The 12,906-nt window shown below is 45.5% G+C and overlaps 2 protein-coding genes across 2 annotated transcripts in view; both read left to right on the forward strand.

Moving 5' to 3' along the window:
- The window catches only part of TMEM120A (transmembrane protein 120A), a 72,067-nt gene extending 67,365 nt beyond the window's left edge, over positions 1–4,702 (forward strand). Inside the window, exons 11-12 of the mRNA XM_075334187.1 lie at positions 2,777–2,845; positions 3,805–4,702. Coding sequence (XP_075190302.1) covers positions 2,777–2,845; positions 3,805–3,918 — 183 coding nt within the window. The 3' untranslated portion in view covers positions 3,919–4,702. The remainder of the gene's footprint in view (positions 1–2,776; positions 2,846–3,804) is intronic.
- The window catches only part of POR (cytochrome p450 oxidoreductase), a 438,013-nt gene that overhangs the window by 416,183 nt on the left and 8,924 nt on the right, over positions 1–12,906 (forward strand). The gene's annotated exons all lie outside the window — the stretch shown is intronic.

Below are 12,906 nucleotides of genomic sequence, written 5' to 3' on the forward strand. Positions count from 1 at the left end.
GAAGGAGGAGGCCAGTCACACCCCTTGAGGCGCCTCATGCACTTCCTGGGGAAGATGGTGGCAGCAATGGCAGCAGTCCCTTTCGCGCAGTTTCACCTGCGTCCTCTTCAATGGGACATCCTACGCAAATGGGACAGGAAGCCGACGTCCCTCGACAGGAACGTCTCCCTCTCTCAGGCAACCAAAGCTTCCCTTCGGTGGTGGCTTCTTCCCACTTCATTATCGAAGGGGAAATCCTTCCTACCCCCATCCTGGGTGGTGGTCACGACGGACGCGAGTCTGTCAGGGTTGGGGAGCAGTTTTTCTCCACCACAGGGCTCAGGGTACGTGGACTCGGCAAGAGTCCTCACTTCAGATCAATGTTCTGGAGATCAGGGCAGTGTATCTGGCCCTAAAAGCGTTCCAGCAGTGGCTGGAAGGCAAGCAGATCCGAATTCAGTCGGACAACTCCACAGCGGTGGCTTACATCAACCACCAAGGAGGAACACGCAGTCGGCAAGCCTTCCAGGAAGTCCGGCGGATTTTGATGTGGGTGGAAGCCACGGCCTCCACGATCTCCGCAGTTCACATCCCGGGCGTGGAAAACTGGGAAGCAGATTTTCTCAGTCGCCAGGGCATGGACGCAGGGGAATGGTCCCTTCACCCGGACGTGTTTCAGGAGATCTGTTGCCGCTGGGGGATGCCGGATGTCGACCTAATGGCGTCCCGGCACAACAACAAGGTCACGGCATTCACGGCACGTTCTCACGATCACAGAGCTCTGGCGGCAGACGCCTTAGTTCAGGATTGGTCGCAGTTTCAACTCCCTTATGTGTTTCCTCCGCTGGCACTGTTGCCCAGAGTGTTACGCAAGATCAGGGCAGACTGCCGCCGCGCCATCCTCGTCGCTCCAGACTGGCCGAGGAGGTCGTGGTACCCGGATCTGTGGCATCTCACGGTCGGCCAACCGTGGGCACTACCAGACCGACCAGACTTGCTGTCCCAAGGGCCGTTTTTCCATCTGAATTCTGCGGCCCTCAACCTGACTGTGTGGCCATTGAGTCCTGGATCCTAGCGTCTTCAGGATTATCTCAAGAGGTCATTGCCACTATGAGACAGGCTAGGAAACCAACGTCCGCCAAGATCTACCACAGGACGTGGAAAATATTCCTGTCGTGGTGCTCTGCTCAGGGTTTTTCTCCCTGGCCATTTGCCTTGCCCACTTTTCTGTCCTTTCTTCAGTCCGGATTGGAAAAGGGTTTGTCACTCGGCTCCCTTAAGGGACAAGTCTCTGCGCTCCCTGTGTTTTTTCAGAAGCGCCTGGCCAGACTTCCACAGGTACGCACGTTCCTGCAGGGGGTTTGTCACATCGTCCCTCCTTACAAACGTCCGTTGGAACCCTGGGATCTGAACAGGGTGCTGATGGTTCTTCAGAAACCACTGTTCGAGCCAATGAGGGATATTTCTCTCGCACGCCTTTCGCAGAAAGTGGTTTTCCTAGTAGCAGTCACTTCACTTCGGAGAGTGTCTGAGCTAGCAGCACTGTCATGCAAAGCCCCTTTCCTGGTGTTTCACCAGGACAAGGTGGTTCTGCGTCCGGTTCCGGAATTTCTCCCTAAGGTGGTATCCCCCTTTCATCTCAATCAGGATATCTCCTTACCTTCTTTTTGTCCTCATCCAGTTCACCAATGTGAAAAGGATTTGCACTTGTTAGATCTGGTGAGAGCACTCAGATTCTACATTTCTCGTACGGCGCCCCTGCGCCGCTCGGATGCACTCTTTGTCCTTGTCGCTGGCCAGCGTAAAGGGACACAAGCTTCCAAATCAACCCTGGCTCGGTGGATCAAGGAACCAATTCTCGAAGCTTATCGTTCCTCGGGGCTTCCGGTTCCCTCAGGGCTGAAGGCCCATTCTACCAGGGCCGTGGGAGCGTCCTGGGCCTTGCGGCACCAGGCTACGGCTCAGCAGGTGTCAGGCAGCTACCTGGTCGAGCCTGCACACTTTCACGAAACACTATCAGGTGCATACCTATGCTTCGGCAGATGCCAGCCTAGGTAGGCGAGTCCTTCAGGCGGCGGTTGCCCACCTGTAGGACAGAGCCGTTACGGCTCTATTATGAGGTATTATTTACCCACCCAGGGACTACTTTTGGACGTCCCAATTGTCTGGGTCTCCCAATGGAGCGACAAAGAAGAAGGGAATTTTGTTTACTTACCGTAAATTCCTTTTCTTCTAGCTCCAATTGGGAGACCCAGCACCCGCCCCTGTTTTTTTGTGTACACATGTTGTTCATGTTGAATGGATTCAGTTCTCCGATATTCCTTCGGATTGAATTTACTTTAAACCAGTTTATAATTTTTTCCTCCTTCTTGCTTTTGCACCAAAACTGAGGAGCCCGTGGGAGCACGGGGGGTGTATAGGCAGAAGGGGAGGGGCTTTACACTTTTAGTGTAATACTTTGTGTGGCCTCCGGAGGCATAGCTATACACCCAATTGTCTGGGTCTCCCAATTGGAGCTAGAAGAAAAGGAATTTACGGTAAGTAAACAAAATTCCCTTCATTATATATATATTATATATATATATTATAATTAATTATTATATATATAATTATTATAGATATAGATATAGATATTATAATTAATTATTATATATATAGATATTATAATTAATTATTATAGATATAGATATAGATATTATGGTACAAAAATTGATGCAATGCCTGCTATGCCTCTAAACTTGTGGTAGAGATACAAGACTATGCTGGTAGTAATGGCCATTCTGTGTTTATATTACAGTTCTGGCAGCTCTATAACGCAATTACCCTGTTTCAACTAGCCAGGCATCCAGAGTGCAAGGAATGGCAGGTAATGTGTCCTACATAATCTCTCCTGGAGTGTGCACCCTTCCATTGCTGCTTTTTATATCCATGTCTGTTATAAGTGAAATCTTCTGTAATGATACCACAAGACGCATATTCAATGCATTCCCGTCTTGCTTTGTTACTCTAGTATGGAAAATGTATCAATTGGCTCTTGAACTCCTAGACAAATCATGTGCTTGCTCTGCTTGGCTACTACTTTTTACTATATATCTACCGTACATTAAAAATCAGTGAGTGAATTATTTGTTAAATATAGAGTACACATTTATACAGGTAGAGGCTTTTATATTATATTTTTTGGAGTGTAAGACTTTTTAGCAAGAAAAACTCCTCCTAAAAAGTGTGTTTTTTCTATATGTACATGTGGCAGAGCTGTATATTTGTCTTTTTATGTATGTAGCAGAGCTGCATGTGTTTGTGCATGTAGCATAACTGGTTGTCTATATGTGCATGAGGCAGAACGATGTGTCCATATGTGCTTGTAGCAGAACTGTGTCCATATGTGCGTGTAGCAGAACGGTGTCTGTGTGTAGTTTGCATGTAGCAAAGCTGTGTGTCTATATGCATGTAGCAGAACTGTATATCTATATGTGGATGTAGTTGCATGTAGCAGAGCTGTGTGCGTAAAATACACAATGCAAAGAGACACTAACAATAAAAATATTCCCTCCCTATTCTACCCTAGTACATTAAAATGTGTGCTAATGACCCCTCTACTTTACACCATGGGGGAAGTTTTAATTAACAAGAAAAATGTTTTTCCTATTTTTTGGCTATCTAAATCTGAGGTGTCTTATGGTAAGGAGCATCTTATAGTCCCTGAAAAAACCCCAAAATATTAACTGCTCTCTTGGTACTTGTACAAGATCGAGAGTAGTGGAACAATACTTCAGATTGAAGGTCTCTTAATGTCTTGTGACGCTTATGTCCCTTTTTTTGCAGGTTATTATGTGCGGAATGCCATTCCTTGTCCACTTCATGGGGAATTTCTTCACCACCCTCCGAGTTGTTCAACAGAAATTTCAAAAACAAAAGGAAGAAGGGAAGACCGAATAATGACAGTTTTGCCAGCATAGCGCGATGTAGTCTTGCCACTTGTTGAAAATTGGGAAATCCTTGCAAGGACTGCTCAGTCCGATGAACCCGCACCTATAGACCTGGACTATACTAAAACTTCTTGGTAGCGGAACCGATTGACTTTAACTGTAAATGGCAGCTGCAGTCTACCAAAATGCATACAACTCAATGTATTGTTTTCTTCTGCAGCTATAGCAAAACAGTGAAAATCAATCAGCAGTGTTACAAAATGTTGCAGTGTAGCCCAGACCTTAATTGGGCTGTCAGGTTTTACATGATTATGATTATCTCGGCACAAGAACTTTTTTTTTTTTTTTTTTTTAACTCATCCAATTGTGGAACTTATTATTTCAAGATCTAGTGATTAAAATGTACTTTGTGGGAAAACCCCTTTAACACACCTCAAGTGTCTTTATACACCTAAACAGTGAACCATGTCAAGTACAAACAAGATTGGGTTGTGTATATGTGTGGATCTATAATATTTATCTTTATATAATGACCAGGCCATATCTTGATATGTATATTTATTTTAAAATATGGCCTGGTCATCTACAATTCTGCACTTCTGCTCAGGTTATGGCTGTCAGCCTGGATCTGAGCCTTGACTGAAGAGCAAGGCGTTGTTCATATGGAACTGGACGTTACTGTCTGGTGTTTAGCTTGTTTTCTTAAACTCAGCAGCTCAGTTTTTGTATATTGACCTGTACATCCTCCGTCCTTGATTGTAAGAACTTGATCTGCAATAAACGTTTTCCAGAAATGATTTGGTTTTGTCCTTTCTTTTGTTTGTTTTTTTTATTATTTTTCGTTCGGGTTCTCCCATTATTGTTTCTACACTTGTCAATTGGTTTATCTGGTTGCATCTCTGCCCCACTCAAACATATAGGGCCAATTCATCAACACTTTCAAGCTAGAATTCTGGCGTAAATCGGAAAAGTAAAAATTTTGTGGATTTTGCCATTTTCACGCCAGTTTCTTCTAGCTCTGGCAAAATGGTCAAGTTCATGCTGAGCTGTGGCATTCTGTACAGCAGAAATCTCACTTGGACACGCCACTTGTCAAACTGCTCGAGACTGATGAATAGGTGGGCACGTCTTCATGAATCGGGAGCGTCTGACTCCAGCATGCTCCCTCGTGAATAGTGCTAATCTTGATGAATCAGGCCCATAGAGTTGGACGACAATACCAGACACATCCATGAATAAGGGTTGATAATGTTTTTTTCTTTCTTATCCTGGACAATCCCTTTTAGTGTATTCATTACTCCGTTCACCCCAAGCATGATTTCACCTTCCTGACCAGGACAATTTTTTTTTTTTTCTTCAATTCTTTCAATTTTTTATAAATAATATATGAAATTTGACACATCTGAAAATGTCATTTTAAAATTTTTATGCTCTTAAACCAGATAGCTATATCACACAAAATTGTTTAAAGGTGTTATCTGGCTTATTTTGCTTATTTTTTTTTATTATTTCACTATTGGGCTACATAGGGGCATGTAGTTAGATAGCAACTACCTACCTGCCCTGCTCTCAGCCCCTCTCCCCTGGCTCAGTGGTCATTTGACCGCTCCTGCCAGGATTTTGCTACTTTCTATGATGTCACATCAACAGGGGCAGGAGCATATGCCCGCCTTGTTGACAAGCATCACAGCCAACGTCATGTTGCCGCCTTGCTGCTGAGTGGATCATGTACAGTGCGTCTGAGTCCTCAACCCCCCTTTCCCTTGCATCCTCCCACACATTCCATAGTGCAGTAGTCTCAGACGCGGGCCACATGCGGCCCCTGATGCTTCTTGCGGCATGCAGGCCTGTGACCCCCTTGATGATCGCTGCCTGAGCTGGGGGCCTACACAGTCGGTGCTTAATTTCCGATGGCAGATTTCCGGGAGCTGCGCAGATGCGAGCTCTCTATACAGCTAATCCAATGACAGCTGCCGACCAATCAAAGGCCAGCAGCTGATCATGGAATAGAGAGCTCAGCTTTGCGCAGCGCCTGGAAATCCGTCATCTGATATAAAGCTCTGTCAGTGAGTGCCCCTACATCGGCAGCGGTCATAGGAAACGGATACTGAGTGAATAGAGGAGGTGAGGTGGGAAGAATTTGTCTGGTTCATTTTAATGTGTGAAGGCACTCTGACACGTAGGCACGCACAGGCACTCTGACACGTAGGCACGCACAGGCACTCTGACACGTAGGCACGCACAGGCACTCTGACACGCACGCACAGGCACTCTGAGACACGCACGCACACAGAGAGACAAAGAGACAGAGGCAGAGAGGTATTTAAATATTTACCCTTTCTTCTTTATTCAAAACCAATACCGCAATCTGGTTCGCCGCTGTATTGTGTTCATGTATGGCTACTCGTACGTGACTTTCACAATAAGGAGCCCTCTTCTTCCACTCCTCGACCTACAAGTTAGTGTGAAATTTGCATTAATGAAAAGCTTTACTTAGTTGACAATGGTGCACCGTCAATAGTGGCAGGCCACGCGACTGCTATGGAAACCGTGAATGAAGGGGGCCTGTGACCGCGCAGGCATTGGGCCCCCCACCACTCCGCAACGGCCCTATACCCCCGCCCATCATTGCAATGAGGAGAAATGGAGCTCCTTCTCTCCTCTCTCTTGTTGTGCCTGCGCTCTTTGATTCTCAGTATGGCGGAGCGCGATGACATCACTATTGCATGCCACACTGTACTGAGAATGAGCGGGGCAGAGTGTAGCAGACCGGAGCAGCAGAGAGTCAGGACTGATGAGAGGTAATTATTTAATTAGTGAGCACACAGTGGCCAGAGGACTATGGGGGCAAGGTGCTGTATGGAGAACATGACTATAGGACCACATTATGCTATGGAGGACAGAACTACAGAGTCCACATTATGCTATAGGCCCGGACTATAGGGTCACATTATGCTATGGAGGACAGGACTATAGGGCCACCTTATACTTTAGAGGACACATTATGCTATAGAGGATAGGATTATAGGGCTACAATTTGCTATGAAGGACAGGACTATCTGACCACATTATGCTATAGCGGACAGGACTATAGAGGCCACATTATGCTAGAGGACAGGGCTATGAGGCTGCATTAAGCTATGGAGGATAGGCCTATAGAGGCTACATTATGCTATGGAGGACAGGGCTATGAGGCCTCATTATGCTATATGGAGGACAGGGCTATAGAGACTGCATTAAGCTATATAGAGGACACAGGCTACATTATGCTATATAGAGGCTACATTACACTATATGAAGGGTTATAGAGGCTGTATTATGCTATATAGAGGATTATAGAGGCTGTTTTCTATATAGAGGATTATACAGTGTTGGCCAAAAGTATTGGCACACCTGCAATTCTGTCAGAGAATACTCAGTTTCTTCTTGAAAATGATTGCAATCACAAATTCTTTGGTATTATTATCTTCATTTAATTGGTCTTCAATGGAAGGAAAAAAAAATTGTCATAAAGCCAAATTGGATATATTTCCACACCAAACATAAAAAAGTGGGTGGACAAAAGTATTGGCACTGTTTGAAAAATCATGTGATGCTTCTCTAATTTGTGTAATTAACAGCACCTGTAACTTACCTGTGGCACCGAACAGGTGTTGGCAATAACTAAATCACACTTGCAGCCAGTTGACATGGATTAAAGTTGACTCAACCTCTGTCCTGTGTCCTTGTGTGTACCACATTGAGCATGGAGAAAAGAAAGAAGACCAAAGAACTGTCTGAGGACTTGAGAATCCAAATTGTGAGGAAGCATGAGCAATCTCAAGGCTACAAGTCCATCTCCAAAGACCTGAAAGTTCCTGAATCTACGGTGCGCAGTGTCATCAAGAAGTTTAAAGCCCATGGCACTGTGGCTAACCTCCCTAGATGTGGAAGGAAAAGAAAAATTGACGAGAGATTTCAACGCAAGATTGTGCGGATGGTTGATAAAGAACCTCGACTAACATCCAAACAAGTTCAAGCTGCCCTGCAGTCCGAGGGTACAACAGTGTCAACCCATACTATCCGTCAGCGTCTGAATGAAAAGGGACTGTATGGTAGGATACCCAGGAAGACCCCACTTCTTACCCCGAGACATAAAGCCAGGCTGGAATTTTCCAAAACTTACCTGAGAAAGCATAAAACGTTTTGGAAGAATGTTTTCTGGTCAGATGAGACAAACGTAGAGCTTTTTGGGAAAAGCCATCAACATAGAGTTTACAGGGAAAAAAAGAGGCATTCAAAGAAAAGAATACGGTCCCTACAGTCAAACATGGCGGAGGTTCCCTGATGTTTTGGGGTTGCTTTGCTGCCTCTGGCACTGGACTGCTTGACCGTGTGCATGGCATTATAAAGTCTGAAGACTACCAACAAATTTTGCAGCATAATTTAGGGCCCAGTGTGAGAAAGCTGCGTCTCCCTCAGAGGTCATGGGTCTTCCAGCAGGACAATGACCCAAAACACACTTCAAAAAGCACTAGAAAATGGTTTGAGAGAAAGCACTGGAGACTACTAAAGTGGCCAGCAATGAGTCCAGACCTGAATCCCATAGAACACCTGTGGAGAGATCTCAAAATGGCAGTTTGGAGAAGGCACCCTTCAAATCTCAGGGACCTGGAGCAGTTTGCCAAAGAAGAATGGTCTAAAATTCCAGGAGAGCATTGTAAGAAACTCATTGATGGTTACCGGAAGTGGTTGTTCGCAGTTATTTTGGCTAAAGATTGTGCAACCAAGTATTAGGCTAAGGGTGCCAATACTTTTGCCTGGCTCATTTTTGGAGTTTTTGTGATTTGTTTCATTCTCTTTTTTGTTTTTTCATTGCAAGCAAAATAAATGAAGATAATAATACCAAAGAATTTGTGATTGCAATAATTTTCAAGAAGAAACTGAGTATTATCTGGCAGAATTGCAGGGGTGCCAATACTTTTGGCCAGCACTGTAGAGGCTGCATTATGCTATATGGAGGATTATAGAGGCTGCATTATACTATATGGATGATTATAGAGGCTGTATTTTAATATGTGGAGGTTGCATTATATTATATGGAGGCTGCATTAAACTAAATGGAGGACTCTGGGGGTGAATTATAATATGAAGAGAACTATGGGGAAGCATTATTCTATATAGAAGGCAATGGGGGGTGTATTATACCATATGGAGGACTATGTAGGCCCCATTACCTTATGGAAGGCTATGTGGGGCCATTATAATATTTGAATGGCTTTGTAGAGGGCATTATAATATGTGGACGGCTATGAGGCAGCTTTTATACTTTATGGAGGCCTATTTGAGGGCCATTATATTGTATACAAGCAATCATACAGTGTGAAGGTTTGCGTGGGGTCCATCATACTGTGCGGAGGGCTGTGTGGGATCCGTTATACTATGTGGAGTGATAGTAGGGGCCATTATACTGTGTGTAGGCCAATTGCACTGCATGGGGAACTGTGTGGGGGTCACAGTTGGTCATTACACTGTGCTGGGGTCACCAATCATTGCTAGAATAGTTGAGGGGGGTGTACAGTAGGGTCATCATACTGTGTATGGAGGTTAATGTGGAGGAATTCATTGTGGGGATATCATATAGTGTTTGAGTGTTTGTGGGGCACTACTGTTGGCATCGTAATTTATGGCTACAATAAAAGGGAAATCCAGTGTTCAATGGGAGGAAAATTACTTTTTAAGGGCTGGAAAGTTGTGAGATATGTTCTTATGTAACCCAGATGAATATTATTATTATTATTATTATTATTACTATTTTTTTATTGGGGGGGGGCAAATAGAAATATGATTTCTATGTACGCCCAGCTAGTTGATTAAAAATAAAAAAAAATAAAAAGGGAAATTTACTACAGGTTACGTACAGTAATGTTTTGCACCACACCAGGTCGTTGAAATTTATTCAAGATTATATAGCATTCAAGATAGTTGAGAATAACTAGCTTCTCACTATCTAGAAGCCTTTCATCCTGGTCCGCCTTGTTTATTGCCTTTTCAAAATCTGTCTTCGCAACTGTAAGGATAGATTGCATCTCGTCTGGTCTTTTCATCCCATCCAATAAGGCTATGTGTCCACGGTAGAATGTACCTGCGGATTTTTCTGCCTGAAAATCCGCGACTTTCGCGGCAAATCCGCACCCGCGGATTTGCCGCGGATTTTGATGCGGTTTTTGTTTTTTTTTTTTTTTTCCCCGTTCAAAACCAAAAATCCGCACCAAACAATTGACATGCTGCAGATTTTTCCGGATCAAAATCCGCGGCAAATCCGCAGCGGAAAAATCCGCAGCATGGAAACAGCATTTCCAAAATGCCATTGAAATGGCTTGGAAGTGCCGCTGCTGCAGATTTTCGGGAAATCCGCAGGAAATTCGCGGCAAATCCGCGGCAAAATCCGCGGTAAATGCGCAGCGTGGGCACATAGCCTAAGAGTTTTTCTCTGGAAATAAAATAAATTCAAATTGCATAGCTGAATAAAGTAACAATGCATATTTTCTTCCTAGTAACAAGGTACATTTTCTTCCTATTATTAATTTTTTTGAACACTTCTTCAAGACATTCTCCCTGGAGATTCCTTTGCTGAGCCTCTTTTGAAATACTTCTAGCTGGCTGAGGTACCTGCCCGCTGCTCCATATGTCTTCTGGTCTTTATGATGAAGTGATGTTACCTTTGTTAGGTAATCTATGAACCGCTTGACATTCTTCATATAATTAGAGACAGTTTGGTGAGTGTTTCCAATTTCCAATAGTTTGTCAAAATAGTCATTAGTCTTCTCAATGTTCTATATAAACTTCAGTGAAGGCTTCTCCTTGTCCATGAAGTACAGAAAGCGAGCAGCATTCTCTACCTCCTGCTGGTATCTCACGCCTCGCAAGGTTTTTGATAAATATCTTGCAAAGCCAGCAATTGGTTCCAAATCCAGAGAATGCCTCATGTAGCTTTGGCCATTTTAAGTCTTAGGCTGGGGCCACACGGGGACTACTGCGATCCCCTTGCATGAGACTCGGCTCGTGCTGGCAGTACAGCAGAGCCGAGTCTCATGCTTGTGTCCTTGCAACTGAGGTCCGTTCGTGCGAGCAGACCTCAGCTGCGGGGGGCGGGCCGGCACTCAGGAGGGGAGGGAGGGATTTCTCTCCCTCTCGCCTGTGTAGCCGGCTATAGACATTCTCGCTCTGCACGCACGGTACACCGGTGTACCGCGAGTGCAGTGCGATTTTTCTCTCGCCCCATTCACTTGAATGGGTGCGAGAGAAAAGAGTCTCGCATTACAGTCGCAGCATGCTGCGATTGTTTTCTCAGTCCGATTAGGGCTGAGAAAATAATCGCTCATGTGTGCTGTCACACAGGCTAGAATTGGTCCGAGGGGAATGCGATGTTTTATCGCACTCCACTCGCACCGATTTTCTCGCCGTGTGGCTTAGGCCTTAGTGGATTGCTCCACACAAAATTGGGCTCAGTTGCTGCTGTTTCAGTTTCCATCGGTGATTCTTCTACTTCTTGATCTTCCTTGTGTGGCTCAGTCATGTCTTCTTTGGTTTAATTTCTTTCTTTGACTGTGGCATCTTCACAATTTCCCTTCGAGATTGTATCATCCTTGTCATTGGTTGTCATCTCTGCTGTTAGGAGTCCTTCTATCCTCATGTTGGTAACCTTCTCACAATGGCCATTCTGAAGAATTCTTGTATGAAATGGCTGATTATAGATACAAGTAATATATATCTTTGTACCGTGTTAGCCAGTAGAGATAAAAAAATTGTTTAAAAGAACTGAAAGTCCTCAGTGGTTGATACCTTTTAATGGCTAACTGAAAAATGGTAATACCGTATTTTTCGGACCATAAGACGCACTTTTTTTCCCCCAAATGTTGGGGGAAAGTGGGGGGTGCGTCTTATGGTCTGAATGTGGCTGCGGGGAATGTGGGTGCTGCGGTGGAGCGGGTCATCGGGGGCACGAGCAGGCTGTAGCAGCCTGCCGTGACCACGTGGACCCGCTCATTTAATATGCACGCCCATCCCCCGCCCATCATCCCTCAGCGCTGAAGCCGGCGCTGACAGGTGGGCGGGATGATGGGCGGGGGATAAACAGCCGGCTCGCATGATCACCCCTGGCAACTACGGCCTGGAGTGATCATGTGCGGCTGTATTCACTGTTCCCCGCGCGTCATCATCAGCGCGGGGAGCAGTGAATCAGTGAGTGTACAGTACTCACTGTTCCCTGCAGCATCGCTCGTCCTTCCGTCTGTGTCAGCGGCAGCGCCGCTGATTGGAGCTGTCCCCATTACCCTGCTGGATCGCGATCATCTCCTGTGTTTGTGCCGGCAGCTGAGTGGATACTAGCGGCCGCACAGCGATGACGTCATCGCTGTGCGCACGTGTCCACACGCAGCGGCCGGGACACTGGCACAGACACAGGAGATGATCGCGATCCAGCAGGGTAATGGGGACGGCTCCAATCAGCGGCGCTGCCGCTGACACAGACGGGAGGACGAGCGATGCTGCAGGGAGTGAGGTAAAGTGAGGTGAGTATGAACGTTTATTTTTTTTATGTGCCACAGGATGCGGCCATACACCAGGATGGGGGCATATTATGAACCGGATGGGGGCATATTATGAGCCGGATGGGGGCATATTATGAGCCAGATGGGGGCATATTATGAGCCGGATGGGGGCATATTATGAGCCGGATGGGGGCATATTATGAGCCGGATGGGGGCATATTATGAGCCAGATGGGGGCATATGATGAGCCAGATGGGGGAATATTATGAGCCGGATGGGGGCATATTATGAGCAGGATGGGGGCATATTATGAGCCGGATGGGGCCATATGCCATGATGGGTTATATAGCAGGATGCGGCCACATGCCAGTATATAGCAGGATGCGGCCATATGGCAGGATTACGTTGTATAGCGGATGAGGGACATATACTGTATATACCAGGCAGGGAGGATCATTACCAGGATA

The sequence above is a fragment of the Anomaloglossus baeobatrachus genome, chromosome 2, assembly GCF_048569485.1.
Source record: "Anomaloglossus baeobatrachus isolate aAnoBae1 chromosome 2, aAnoBae1.hap1, whole genome shotgun sequence".
NCBI lineage: Eukaryota > Metazoa > Chordata > Amphibia > Anura > Aromobatidae > Anomaloglossus > Anomaloglossus baeobatrachus.